Source organism: Rattus norvegicus, chromosome 2 (genome assembly GCF_021556685.1).
Source record: "Rattus norvegicus strain SHRSP/BbbUtx chromosome 2, alternate assembly SHRSP_T2T, whole genome shotgun sequence".
Taxonomy (NCBI): Eukaryota; Metazoa; Chordata; class Mammalia; order Rodentia; family Muridae; genus Rattus; species Rattus norvegicus.
In genome coordinates, this window is record NC_141535.1 from 8,710,344 (window position 1) to 8,722,787 (window position 12,444).

The window sequence follows — 12,444 nt, forward strand, 5'->3', positions numbered from 1 at the left end:
TCTTTATCCTATTTTGAGTTAGTTATTTCTTTGGAGTGAGCAGAAATATTCTCAGGCTAGGTTTTAAAGTAAAATTTGTCTTAACATGGTTCTCAGCAATGAATTTAAATGAAAATTGAAATCTCCTAGTGTATTAAATTTTATTTCTCAGTGTGGCAGCTATTAGGAACCCCTAGGCATCTATTCTATTTAATGATTTGATTTCTAAAATTATCTTAAAAGTGTATTGGGTGGGAGTTATAGTAAGTATATTCTCTCAGTCATAAAAAATATCTGCCAGGAATTAGTTAAGACATGATCTTGAATTTATTTTGTTAGGAATTCATTTTAACCATTGTTAATCAAAGGTCTGTATTTGGAAGTGTTTAGGCTTCTGCTTTGCCACAGCTTAGGTTAGAGGAAATAATGGGGGCCAAAGGGTGCATGTCCAGCCAATACACCTGAACATAGCTAATCTGCTGGACTTTACAGCTGACTTCAGTCTACAGAAGTTAATACATTTTTTACTGTCAGCACTGATTAAATCACAAGTACAAGACCAAAAGATTTTGAGGAGTATAGCATATTCATTCTAAATTTTAATCAACTATAAAATTGTATATAGAAATTATTTTGTTATTCTTAGATTTAATCACATTTCTAATATTATAATTTACTTTTTCAGCAAGATTTATTGAATAATGAAGAAAACCATGAAGAAATGATCCTGGATTTACTCTGGGACCTCTCCTGTCAAAGCAGCATCTCATTCCTGTCCTCCCTGGGTGGGACAACTTTCTGTCACTTCTCCAGGACTTCTATACATTCTGTGGAAGATTTCTCCTCTGTGGATGTCAAGTCTATTTGGGATGATGTAAGACTACGTCTTCGACGATTCTTAGTGAACAGGTTAGAAAGATATAATGAGATAAACAATTCACAACACAAAATTGAACTGAAAACTCAATGTATGAAGCAATTTCTCCTGCTGTACTCAGAGTCAGAAGTGCTTGTGAAATACAGAAGTGTGCAGAAGAGACTGCTGGACACGTTTCTGCAGGACTCCTTTCCTGCCTGCAGCAGGGAACCAGATTTAGACAGAATTGCACGTGGATACCAAAGTGCAATGCTCACCGTGTATTCAATGATAAAAGAGGATTTTAACATATTATGTGAAATCTTAGCTCCATCGTCAGTGGTGCGATTCATTAATGAAACTTACCTGGGTACAGTTACAGAAGAAATGACACAAATTCTTGAAAATTTTTGTGAGTTGCAGTTCAGAGAAAATGCTGATCCTGCAGGTAAAGCAAGCAAGAGCTGCAGCAAGCACAGAGGAGCAGAGCACGCTTCGGGTTAGTGACATTGACCTTCCTCTGTGATTGCCCTTCAGCCCTTCACACCCTAACTCTCAGGCTGGCCTGGTGTAGCAAAACGGTTAAATTCCACTGCAAACTAAACCAGAGAGTGAATGAGCTGAAAGCTTTCCACTCATGCTCATGCGTTCCTTTGTCTGTAAGTGTAGTCATGGAGAATTTGCTCTCTTTGTACTGAAAATGTAAGCCAAAGAAAGTTATTCTTCTGGAATGCATAAAGCAAATGATAAAGTATTAGCTAAAAGAAACTCATAAATGGGTACACACAAATATAAATACATGCAAATATGTGTGCAACCAGCAAACATGAATTTTACTGTATTATATCGTCCAAAGCCAAAACGTTATTACTTAAGAAGAGTTGTTCAAAGCTGGTTTACATTTACACTAACTAAAACTAGAAGTTTCACAGTTACATTTAGTCAGCCAATTCTAATAAATAGAAGTTATAAATATTAATCACACAATGTTTTTTCATTGCTTAGAAGTCTAGTGCTTTTTGAATCATTTTAAAAATCTCTATTTTTATGACAACTTATGCAATAAAATAAACTTTAAATTCTCAATTTTATTTAAAATATTAAAGTATAAAAATACAATAGTATAATAAACTTCCTTGTTATGGTTTTAGTTTTCCACCAGTGGAGAAAAATCAGATTTAAGTATTTGAGAATTATTCCTTAATAAATTATTATGTGTTCTTGAATTTATTATCATTGACATTTTCTATATCACCATATACTTTACTTATTTTTCTTAATAAGATACCAGAAGACCAAAATTAATGCAATAGATGAATTTTTAAATAAGCTAATATTCTACCAAAATATTAGTCTTTTCTTAGGACTCCAATTGCTACAGAATAACAGATGAGTCAGTCAGTTTCTGGGATGGTGGTAAGGTTATGCTCACCTGAGTCGTACACACAGTGAGTCTGTGCCAAGCAAACACACTTTCATGTTCATTGGTTATAAGTTTTGAAATGCATTTCCTGCCTGTGCTTTTTCCTGTGTATGCTTTTTCAATATAAAGTGTTTTGTGCACAAAAGTTATGTCTTGGCTAAATACAGTTTACAATGGAAGATAAGAGCATCTAACTGAAAATATATATAACTTATTAGTGAGTCTTAGAGTGATGAAGAGACAAAGATGTAAGCCTATTCTAATGTTAGAGATGGAGAGATTTCGCACAAACCCAATTTCACTGAACCTTTGCCATCAGTGTACTTGAAATTTACTATAAATCACTTTTAAATGAGTGTTTTCCCTATAGTAGGCACTATGCCAAGGAGAACCTATTCTCTTTCATCCCAGTTTTATGTACAAAAATAGAAACTTCAGTTAACACACCTTTGTTTATTTGTGCCCAGTCAGGATTCATAGTCACACTGAGGATTCATATACACGTTTTTTTGTTTTCTTTTGTTTTGTTTTGTTTTGTTTTGTTTTGTATAACATCTTTTTTTCAACCACCATACTATCAGACTATGTCTCAAAGTATAGAATTAAATGTTCTATCAATAATAGACATTTCAAACTCTCTTAATCAAGTGGACCACCTGAACATCATTTAGTTCTGCTTTATTGACTACCCATCAAATGACTCATTTAGCAGAAGCCATATTTAAGATTCTGAGGCAAACACTGAGTTGGTAAGGAAAGCAAATGAGTCATTGCTGCCATATGAGAAGACTCCGTGGTTCAGTGTACTAATCATGGGTTTGTTTCCTCTCAGAACACAATGATTTGACCCAATGACCAACATTTCTGTATTAACAAATTATAACTTTGAGAATGGCAACAATGATTAATATTCCTTTGGGATAAAATCTGAATTGGCTGAGTGAGAAATTATTATCTTTAATATAATTATATAGCTTTACAATCTTTGAGTCATTGCTGTTTTACCCCATAGTATAGAAAGACCATTCCTTACGTAAAAACTTATTGGTTCAAATAGGGATTTGTATTGTCTTACTCCTTTTTTTTTCCTTTAAATAAAAAAGATTTATTTATTTCATGTATATGAGTACATTGTCACTATCTTTAGACACACTAGAACAGGGCATGGTTGTGAGCTACCATGTGGTTGCTGGGAATTGAACTCAGGACCTCTGGAAGAGCAGACAGTGTTCTTAATCACTGAGCCATCTCTCCAGCCCCTATACTGTGTTTCCTAAATGCTGGTCTATACATCATATTTTATACTCGGAGGATCAAAGGTATTATTTGTCTACCTTAGATTGTTCATCTGTTGTTTTGATAAAATTAAAAACATGAATATGATAAACTTGAGGGCACAGAAATTGTATATGATATGATTAGTTTACAAACCTGATGGTATATTTTTAGCTGGGTATAGGAACACATGGAAGGCAGAAGCAGGCAGACCTCTGTGAGTTAGGGGCCAGTCCGGTTTACATAGTGAGTTCTAGGACAGCCAGAGCTATATAATGAGAACCTGTCTCAAAAAATATATATATATAATATATATAAATGAATATTACATATGTAAATGAATATTCTAAATCTATGGTATATTTGTATATTTTCAATTGTTAGCAGTGATTGAAATGATGCCATAAATTATATGCTCATATAATTATAGAGAATCAGTCTAAAGAATAATAATAAACAAAGTGGCTTTTTCACAGCTTTTCTGGGGGGAAATGGGAGGGTGGGGGAGAGGGAGGCAGGGAGAGAGGGGGAGACAGAGAGAGAATATGAACATGCCCCTTTTGTAGTATATTTCTAGATTGGTTACTAAATATCTTGATTGGATGAAATATCTTATAATAAAACTTAAATGTGAAAAGGGCACTGAGAACACTCCATGTGAAGAGAAATATCACTGAAACTCAAAATACTGTGGTGAGGTGGATCGTGGCTAACCACTGACAAGGTACCTGCCATTAGCGTCTCTCGTAAACAATGGGAAGAAAGTGAATAGAGACTTTTTTTTTTAAAGTTTGTCAGTCAGTTTGTTTTTTTTTTATTAACTTGAGTATTTCTTATTTACATTTGGATTGTTATTCCCTTTCCCGGTTTCTGGGCAAACATCCCCCTAATCCCTCCCCCTCCCCTTCTTTAGGGGTGTTCCCTTCCCCATCCTCCCCCCATTGCCGCCTTCCTCCCAAAAATCACATTCACTGGGGGTTCAGTCTTAGCAGGACCCAGAGCTTCCCCTTCCACTGGTGCTCTTACTAGGATATTCATTGCTACCTATGAGGTCAGAGTCCAGGGTCAGTCCATGTATAGTCTTTAGGTAGTGGCTTAGTCCCTGGAAGCTCTGGTTGCTTGGCATTGTTGTTCATATGGGGTCTCGAGCCCCTTCAAGCTCTTCCAGTTCTTTCTCTGATTCCTTCAACGGGGGTCCCGTCCTCAGTTCAGTGGTTTGCTGCTGGCATTCGCCTCTGTATTTGTTGCCTTCTTGCTGTGTCTCTCAGGAGAGATCAACATCTGGCTCCTGTAGGCCTGCACTTCTTTGCTTCATCCATCTTGTCTAATTGGATGGCTGTATATGTATGGGCCACATGTGGGGCAGGCTCTGAATGGGTGTTCCTTCTGTCTCTGTTTTAATCTTTGCCTCTCTATTCCCTTCCAAGCATACTCTTGTTCCCCTTTTAAAGAAGGAGTGAAGCATTCACATTTTGATCATCCGTCTTGAGTTTCATGTGTTCTAGGCATCTAGGGTAATTCAAGCATTTGGGCTAATAGCTACTTATCAATGAGTGCATACCATGTATGTCTTTCTGTGATTGGGTTAGCTCACTCAGGATGATATTTTCCAGTTCCAACCATTTGCCTACGAATTTCATGAAGTCATTGTTTTTGATAGCTGAGTAATATTCCATTGTGTAGATGTACCACATTTTCTGTATCCATTCCTCTGTTGAAGGGCATCTGGGTTCTTTCCAGCTTCTGGCTATTATAAATAAGGCTGCGATGAACATAGTGGAGCACGTGTCTTTTTTATATGTTGGGGCATCTTTTAGGTATATGCCCAAGAGAGGTATAGCTGGATCCTCAGGCAGTTCAATGTCCAATTTTCTGAGGAACCTCCAGACTGATTTCCAGAATGGTTGTACCAGTCTGCAATCCCACCAACAATGGAGGAGTGTTCCTCTTTCTCCGCATCCTCGCCAGCATTTGCTGTCACCTGAGTTTTTGATCTTAGCCATTCTCACTGGTGTGAGGTGAAATCTCAGGGTTGTTTTGATTTGCATTTCCCTTATGACTAAAGATGTTGAACATTTCTTTAGGTGTTTCTCAGCCATTCGGCATTCCTCAGCTGTGAATTCTTTGATTAGCTCTGAGCCCCATTTTTTAATAGGGTTATTTGTCTCCCTGTGAATTTCTTGAGTTCTTTGTATATTTTGGATATATACCCTCTATCTGTTGTAGGATTGGTAAAGATCTTTTCCCAACCTGTTGGTTGCGGTTTTGTCCTAAGCACAGTGTCCTTTGCCTTACAGAAGCTTTGCAGTTTTATGAGATCCCATTTGTCGATTCTTGATCTTAGAGCATAAGCCATTGGTGTTTTGTTCAGGAATTTTTTTCCAGTGCCCATGTGTTCGAGATGCTGCCCTAGTTTTTCTTCTATTAGTTTGAGTGTATCTGGTTTGATGTGGAGGTCCTTGATCCACTTGGACTTAAGCTTTGTACAGGGTGATAAGCATGGATTGATCTGCATTCTTCTACATGTTGACCTCCAGTTGAACCAGCACCATTTGCTGAAAATGCTATCTTTTTTCCATTGGATGGTTTGGTTCCTTTGTCAAAAATCAAGTGCCCACAGGTGTGTGGGTTCATATCTGGGTCTTCAATTCTGTTCCACTTGTCTATCTGTCTGTCCCTGTACCAATACCATGCAGTTTTTATCTGTTTAGCTCTATAATTCTGCTTGAGTTCAGGGATAGTGATTCCCCCTGAAGTCCTTTTATTGTTGAGGATAGTTTTAGCTATCCTGGGTTTTTTGTTATTCCAGATGAATTTGCAAATTGTTCTGTCTAACTCTTTGAAGAATTGGATTGGTATTTTGATGGGAATTGCATTGAATCTGTAGATCGCTTTTCGTATAATGGCCATTTTTATTATATTCATCCTGCCAATCCATGAGCATGGGAGATCTTTCCATCTTCTGAGGTCTTCAATTTCTTTCTTCAGAGTCTTGAAGTTCTTTTTTTTTTTTTTTTTTTTGGTTCTTTTTTTCGGAGCTGGGGACCGAACCCAGGGCCTTGCGCTTCCTAGGTAAGCGCTCTACCACTGAGCTAAATCCCCAGCCCCTTGAAGTTCTTATTGTACAGATCTTTCACTTGCTTGGTTAAAGTCACACCGAGGTACTTTATATTGTTTGGGTCTATTATCTAGGGTGTCATTTCCCTAATTTCTTTCTCGGTTTGTTTCTCTTTTGTGTAGAGGAAGGCTACTGATTTATTTGAGTTAATTTTATACCCAGCCACTTTGCTGACATTGTTTATCAGCTTTAGTAGTTCTCTGGTGGAACTTTTGGGATCAATTAAATATACTATCATATCATCTGCAAATAGTGATATTTTGACTTCTTATTTTCCAATCTGTATCCCCATGATTTCTTTTGGTTGTCTGATTGCTCTGGCTAGAACTTCAAGAACTATATTGAATAAGTAGGGAGAGAGTTGGCAGCTTGGTCTAGTCCCTGATTTTAGTGGGATTGCTTCAAGTTTCTCTCCATTTAGTTTAATGTTAGCAACTGGTTTGCTGTATATGGCTTTTACTATGTTTAGGTATGGGCCTTGAATTCCTATTCTTTCCAGGACTTTTATCATGAAGGGGTGTTGAATTTTGTCAAATGCTTTCTCAGCATCTGATGAAATGATCATGTGGTTTTGTTCTTTCAGTTTGTTTATATAATGGATCACGTTGATGGTTTTCCGTATATTAAACCATCCCTGCATGCCTGGGAAGAAGCCTACTTGATCATGGTGGATGATTGTTTTGATGTGCTCTTGGATTCAGTTTGTCAGAATTTTATTGAGTATTTTTACGTAAATATTCATAAGGGAAATTGGTCTGAAGTTCTCTTTCTTTGTTGGGTCTTTGTGGTTTAGGTATAAGAGTAATTGTGGCTTCATAGAAGGAATTCGGTAGTGCTTCATCTGTTTCAGTTTTGTGGAATAGTTTGGATAATATTGGTATGAGGTCTTCTATGAAGGTCTGATAGAATTCTGCATTAAACCCGTCTGGACCTGGGCTCTTTTTGGTTGGGAGACCTTTAATGACTGCTTCTATTTCCTTAGGAGTTATGGGGTTGTTTAACTGGTTTATCTGTTCCTGATTTAACTTCGGTACCTGGTATCTGTCTAGGAAATTTTCCATTTCCTGCAGATTTTCAAGTTTTGTCGAATATAGGCTTTTATATTAAGATCTGATGATTTTTTGAATTTCCTCTGAATCTGTAGTTATGTCTCCCTTTTCATTTCTGATTTTGTTAATTTGGACACACTCTCTGTGTCCTCTCGTTAGTCTGGCTAAGGGTTTATCTCTCTTGTTGATTTTCTCAAAGAACCAACTTTTGGTTCTGTTGATTCTTTCTATGGTCCTTTTTGTTTCTACTTGGCTGATTTCAGCTCTGTCTTGGATTATTTCCTGTCTTCTAGTCCTCCTGGGTGTATTTGCTTCTTTTTGTTCTAGAGCTTTTAGGTTCCTGTCAAGCTGCTGACATATGCTCTTTCCTGTTTCTTTCTGCAGGCACTCAGCGCTATGAGTTTTCCTCTTAGCATAGCTTTCATTGTGTCCCATAAGTTTGGGTATATTGTCCCTTCATTTTCATTAAATTCTAAGAAGTCTTTAATTTCTTTCTTTATTTTTTCCTTGACCAGGTTATCGTTGAGTAGAGCATTGTTCAACTTCCATGTATATGTGGGCGTTCTTCCCTTCTTGTTATTGAAGACCAGCTTTAGGCCGTGGTGGTCTGATAGCACGCATGGGATTATTTCTATCTTTTTGTACCTGTTGAGGCCTGTTTTTTCACCAATTATATGGTCAATTTTGGAGAAAGTACCATGAGGAGCTGAGAAGAATGTATATCCTTTTGCTTTAGGATAGAATGTTCTATAAATATCTGTTAAGTCCATTTGGTTCATGACTTCTCTTAGTCTATCTACGTCTCTGTTTAATTTCTGTTTCCATGATCTGTCCATTGATGAGAGTGGGGTGTTGAAATCTCCTACTATTATTGTGTGAGGTGCAATGTGTGCTTTGAGCTTTAGTAAGGTTTCTTTTACCTATGTAGGTGCCCTTGTATTTGGGGCATAGATATTTAGGATTGAGAGTTCATCTTGGTGGATTTTTTCCTTTGATGAATATGAAGTGTCCTTCCTTATCTTTTTTGATGACTTTTAGTTGAAAATTGATTTTATTTGATATTAGAATGGCTACTCCAGCTTGCTTCTTCCGACCATTTGCTTGGAAATTTGTTTTCCAGCCTTTCACTCTGAGGTAGTGTCTGTCTTTGTCTCTGAGGTGTGTTTCCTGTAGGCAGCAGAATGCAGGGTCCTCGTTGCGTATCCAGTTTTTTAATCTATGTCTTTTTATTGGGGAGTTGAGACCATTGATGTTGAGAGATATTAAGGAATAGTGATTATTGCTTCCTGTTATATTCATATTTGGATGTGAGGTTATGTTTGTGTGCTTTTCTTCTCTTTGTTTTGTTGCCAAGATGATTACTTTCTTGCTTTTTCTAGTGTGTAGCTTGCCTCCTTATATTGGGCTTTACCATTTATTATTCTTTGTAGTGCTGGATTTGTAGAAAGATATTGTGTAAATTTGGTTTTGTCATTGAATATCTTGGTTTCTCCATCTATGTTAATTGAGAGTTTTGCAGGATACAGTAACCTGGGCTGGCATTTGTGTTCTCTTAGGGACTGTATGACATCTGTCCAGGTTCTTCTGGCTTTCATAGTCTCTGGCGAGAAGTCTGGTGTGATTCTTATATGTCTGCCTTTATATGTTACTTGACCTTTTTCCCTTACTGCTTTTAATATTCTTTCTTTATTTTGTGCATTTGGTGTTTTGACTATTATGTGTCGGAAGGAGTTTCTTTTCTGGACCAATCTATTTGAAGTTCTGTAGGCTTCTTGTATGCCTATGGGTATCTCTTTTTTTAGGTTAGGGAAGTTTTCTTCTATGATTTTGTTGAAGATATTTACTGGTCTTTTGAGCTGGGAGTCTTCACTCTCTTCTATGCCTATTATCCTTAGGTTTGATCTCATTGAGTCCTGGATTTCCTTTATGCTTTGGATCAGTAGCTTTTTCTGCTTTACTTTATCTTTGACAGTTGAGTCGATGATATCTATGGAATCTTCTGCTCCTGAGATTCTCTCTTCTTTCTCTTGTATTCAGTTGGTGATGCTTGTATCTGCGGTTCCTTGTCTCTTCCTTTGGTTTTCTATATCCAGCGTTGTTTCCATGTGTTCTTTCTTGATTGCTTCTATTTCCATTTTTAATTCCTTCAATTGTTTGATTGTGTTTTCCTGGAATTCTTTCAGGGATTTTTGTGATTCCTCTCTATAGGCTTCTACTTGTTTATTAATGTTTTCCTGTGTTTCCCTAAGGGAGTTCTTCACGTCTTTCTTGAAGTCCTCCAGCTTCATGATCAAATATGATTTTAAATCTAGGTCTTGCTTTTCTGGTGTGTTTGGATATTCAGTGTTTGCTTTGGTGGGAGAATTGGGCTCCGATGATGCCATGTAGTCTTGGTTTCTGTTGCTTGGGTTCCTGCACTTGCCTCTTGCCATCAGGTTATCTCTAGTGTTACTTTGTTCTGCTATTTCTGACAGTGGCTAGACTGTCCTATAATCCTGTGCGTCAAGATTGCTGTAGACCTGTTTTCCTGTTTTCTTTCAGCCAGTTATGGGGACAGAGTGTCTGCTTTTGGGCGTGTAGTTTTTCCTCTCTACAGGTCTTCAGCTGTTCCTGTTGGCCTGTGTCTTGAGTTCACTAGGCAGGTCGCTTGGAGTAGGACGGTTTGTCTTACCTGTGGTCCCGAGGTTCAAGTTTGCTCGTGGGGTGTTGCTAATGAGCTCTCTGCAGGGGCAGCAACCAGGAAGATCTTCGCTGCCCTTTCTGGGAGCCTCCGTGCACCAGGGTTCCAGATGGCATTTGGTGTTTTCCTCTGGAGTTAGAGATGTGGGCAGAGTGTAGTCTCTTCTGGTTTCCCAGGCGCGTCTGCCTCTCTGAAGGTTTAGCTCTCCCTCCCACGGCATTTGGGTGCAGAGAACTGTTTATGTGGTCGGTCCCTTCAGGTTCCAGTGGTGTCTCAGATGCAGTGGACTTGCTGCTCCTGTGCCCTTATCCAAGGGAACCCAGAGGCCATATACAGTTTCCTCTTGGGCCAGGGATGTGGGCAGGGGTGGGCAGTGTTGGTGGTCTCTTCCGCTCTGCAGTCTCAGGAGTGCCCACCTGTCCTGGCAGTGAGCTCTCTCTCCCACAGGGTTTGGGAGCAGTGAGCTGGAGGCAGGGAGTGCGAGATTGGGACTCCCGCTAAAAACCAGAAGTGTCCGGTCCTAGAGGAATTTTGCCTCTGTGTGTCCCGAGGCCACCAGTCAGGTCGCTTGCCGCAGAAAAGTTGGTCTTACAAAGTTGTTCTTGGTAGGGTAATATTTCCCCAACTACATAGAGAGGAGCTTCCTGGGTTTTCAATAATTTCTTCCACATGTCCTTCCTACCTTCCTCCCTCCCTCCCTTCCTTCCTTCTTTCCTTCCTTCCTTCCTTCCTTCCTTCCTTCCTTCCTTCCTTCCTTCCTCCCTTCCTTCCTTCCTTCCTTTCTTCCTTCCGGCTTCTCTCTATCCATGTTCTAGCGATATGGTACAAGACAGGCATTTACATTTGTTTCTATATAAGGTTATCCCTAGAATTAAATTGATCATCTGGTGTTTGGTAAAAGTTTTGTCTTTTACATTGACATAGATTCCTTGGAGCATCTATGGGTATTTTTTGTTATTTGAAGGAAATGATCCTAATATAAAGGTTTTAGTGATCTTTTCCAGAAAAAAAAATACTGCTTTGCAGATAATCTTTTATTTTTATTATTGTTGTCAGTATTATTAAATTGTAGCACTATGCAGCCCATGCTGGACATTAACTTCTTATATGTCTGCAATTTACCTGTCTCTGCCTCCATGGTAAAGAGTTGAGCTTCTGTATCAGCTATTCAGTGTGTCTTGTTTTTTTCTTGGTGTTTTTTGTTTTGTTTTGTTTTTGTTATTGTTGGTTTGTTTTTGCAGATTGGAGTGGGGCCTCTGGGTATTTCCCTACCCTGGTACATCAAGTACCCATGAGGTAGGTTCTTTCTCTCCCATTGAGGCCAGTCAAGGTAGCCTTGCTAGAAGAACACATCCTATAGATAGGCATCAGCTTTTGAATAGGCCCTGCTCCAATTGTTCAGACCACATGAAGACCAAACTGCACATCTGCTACATATGTTTGGGGAAGTTTAGGTTCAGCCCATTTGGTTGGTGGTTCAGTCTCAGAGAGCCCCAATGTCCAGGTTAGTTGACTCTGTTAGTCTTCCTGTGCAGTTCCTATCACTTTGGACCTGCAATCCTTCCTCCTATTTTTCCTTAAGAGGCCTAAGCTCCATCTACTGTTTGGCTGTGGGTGTCTGCATCTCTCTGAGTCAGCTGTTGGATAGAGTCTCTTAGAGGACAACATGTTCCTGTCTGCAAGCATAACAGAGTATCATGAAGATCATAATAAAAAGTTTCCAGAAATCTTTAGATTTTAAGTTATCATTTTGATTAAAACTAGATTTGTTCTTTGGAAGGTCAGATCATCTTTATATGTGTTTGGATTTGATCCCTGGTTCAGGAAAATCATTTTTCTATATCTTAGTTTAGAATTATTAAGGACATTTTAATTTTAAAATTATATTATTTCTTCCACATTTGAAATATACTTTTCTAAATATTTGGGGAAGACAGATGTTTTGAGTAGTAAATTTTAGTTAAGTTGATACTCTGTATTTTAATGTAGAAGTATGCATTTAGGGGATTTAAAGTCTAGAATAAATTTTGTAGCTCCCTTCATAACACTTGACTTTTTCATAAA

The 12,444-nt window shown here is 38.2% G+C and overlaps 1 protein-coding gene across 11 annotated transcripts in view; it reads left to right on the top strand.

The window, feature by feature from the left end:
* Kiaa0825 (KIAA0825 homolog) overlaps positions 1 to 12,444 on the top strand; it is a 561,100-nt gene that overhangs the window by 77,113 nt on the left and 471,543 nt on the right. For all 11 annotated transcript variants that reach the window (NM_001419450.2, NM_001446612.1, XM_087617477.1 and 8 more), the window contains exon 4: positions 665 to 1,334. In NM_001419450.2, the coding sequence (NP_001406379.1) occupies positions 665 to 1,334 (670 nt within the window). The remainder of the gene's footprint in view (positions 1 to 664; positions 1,335 to 12,444) is intronic.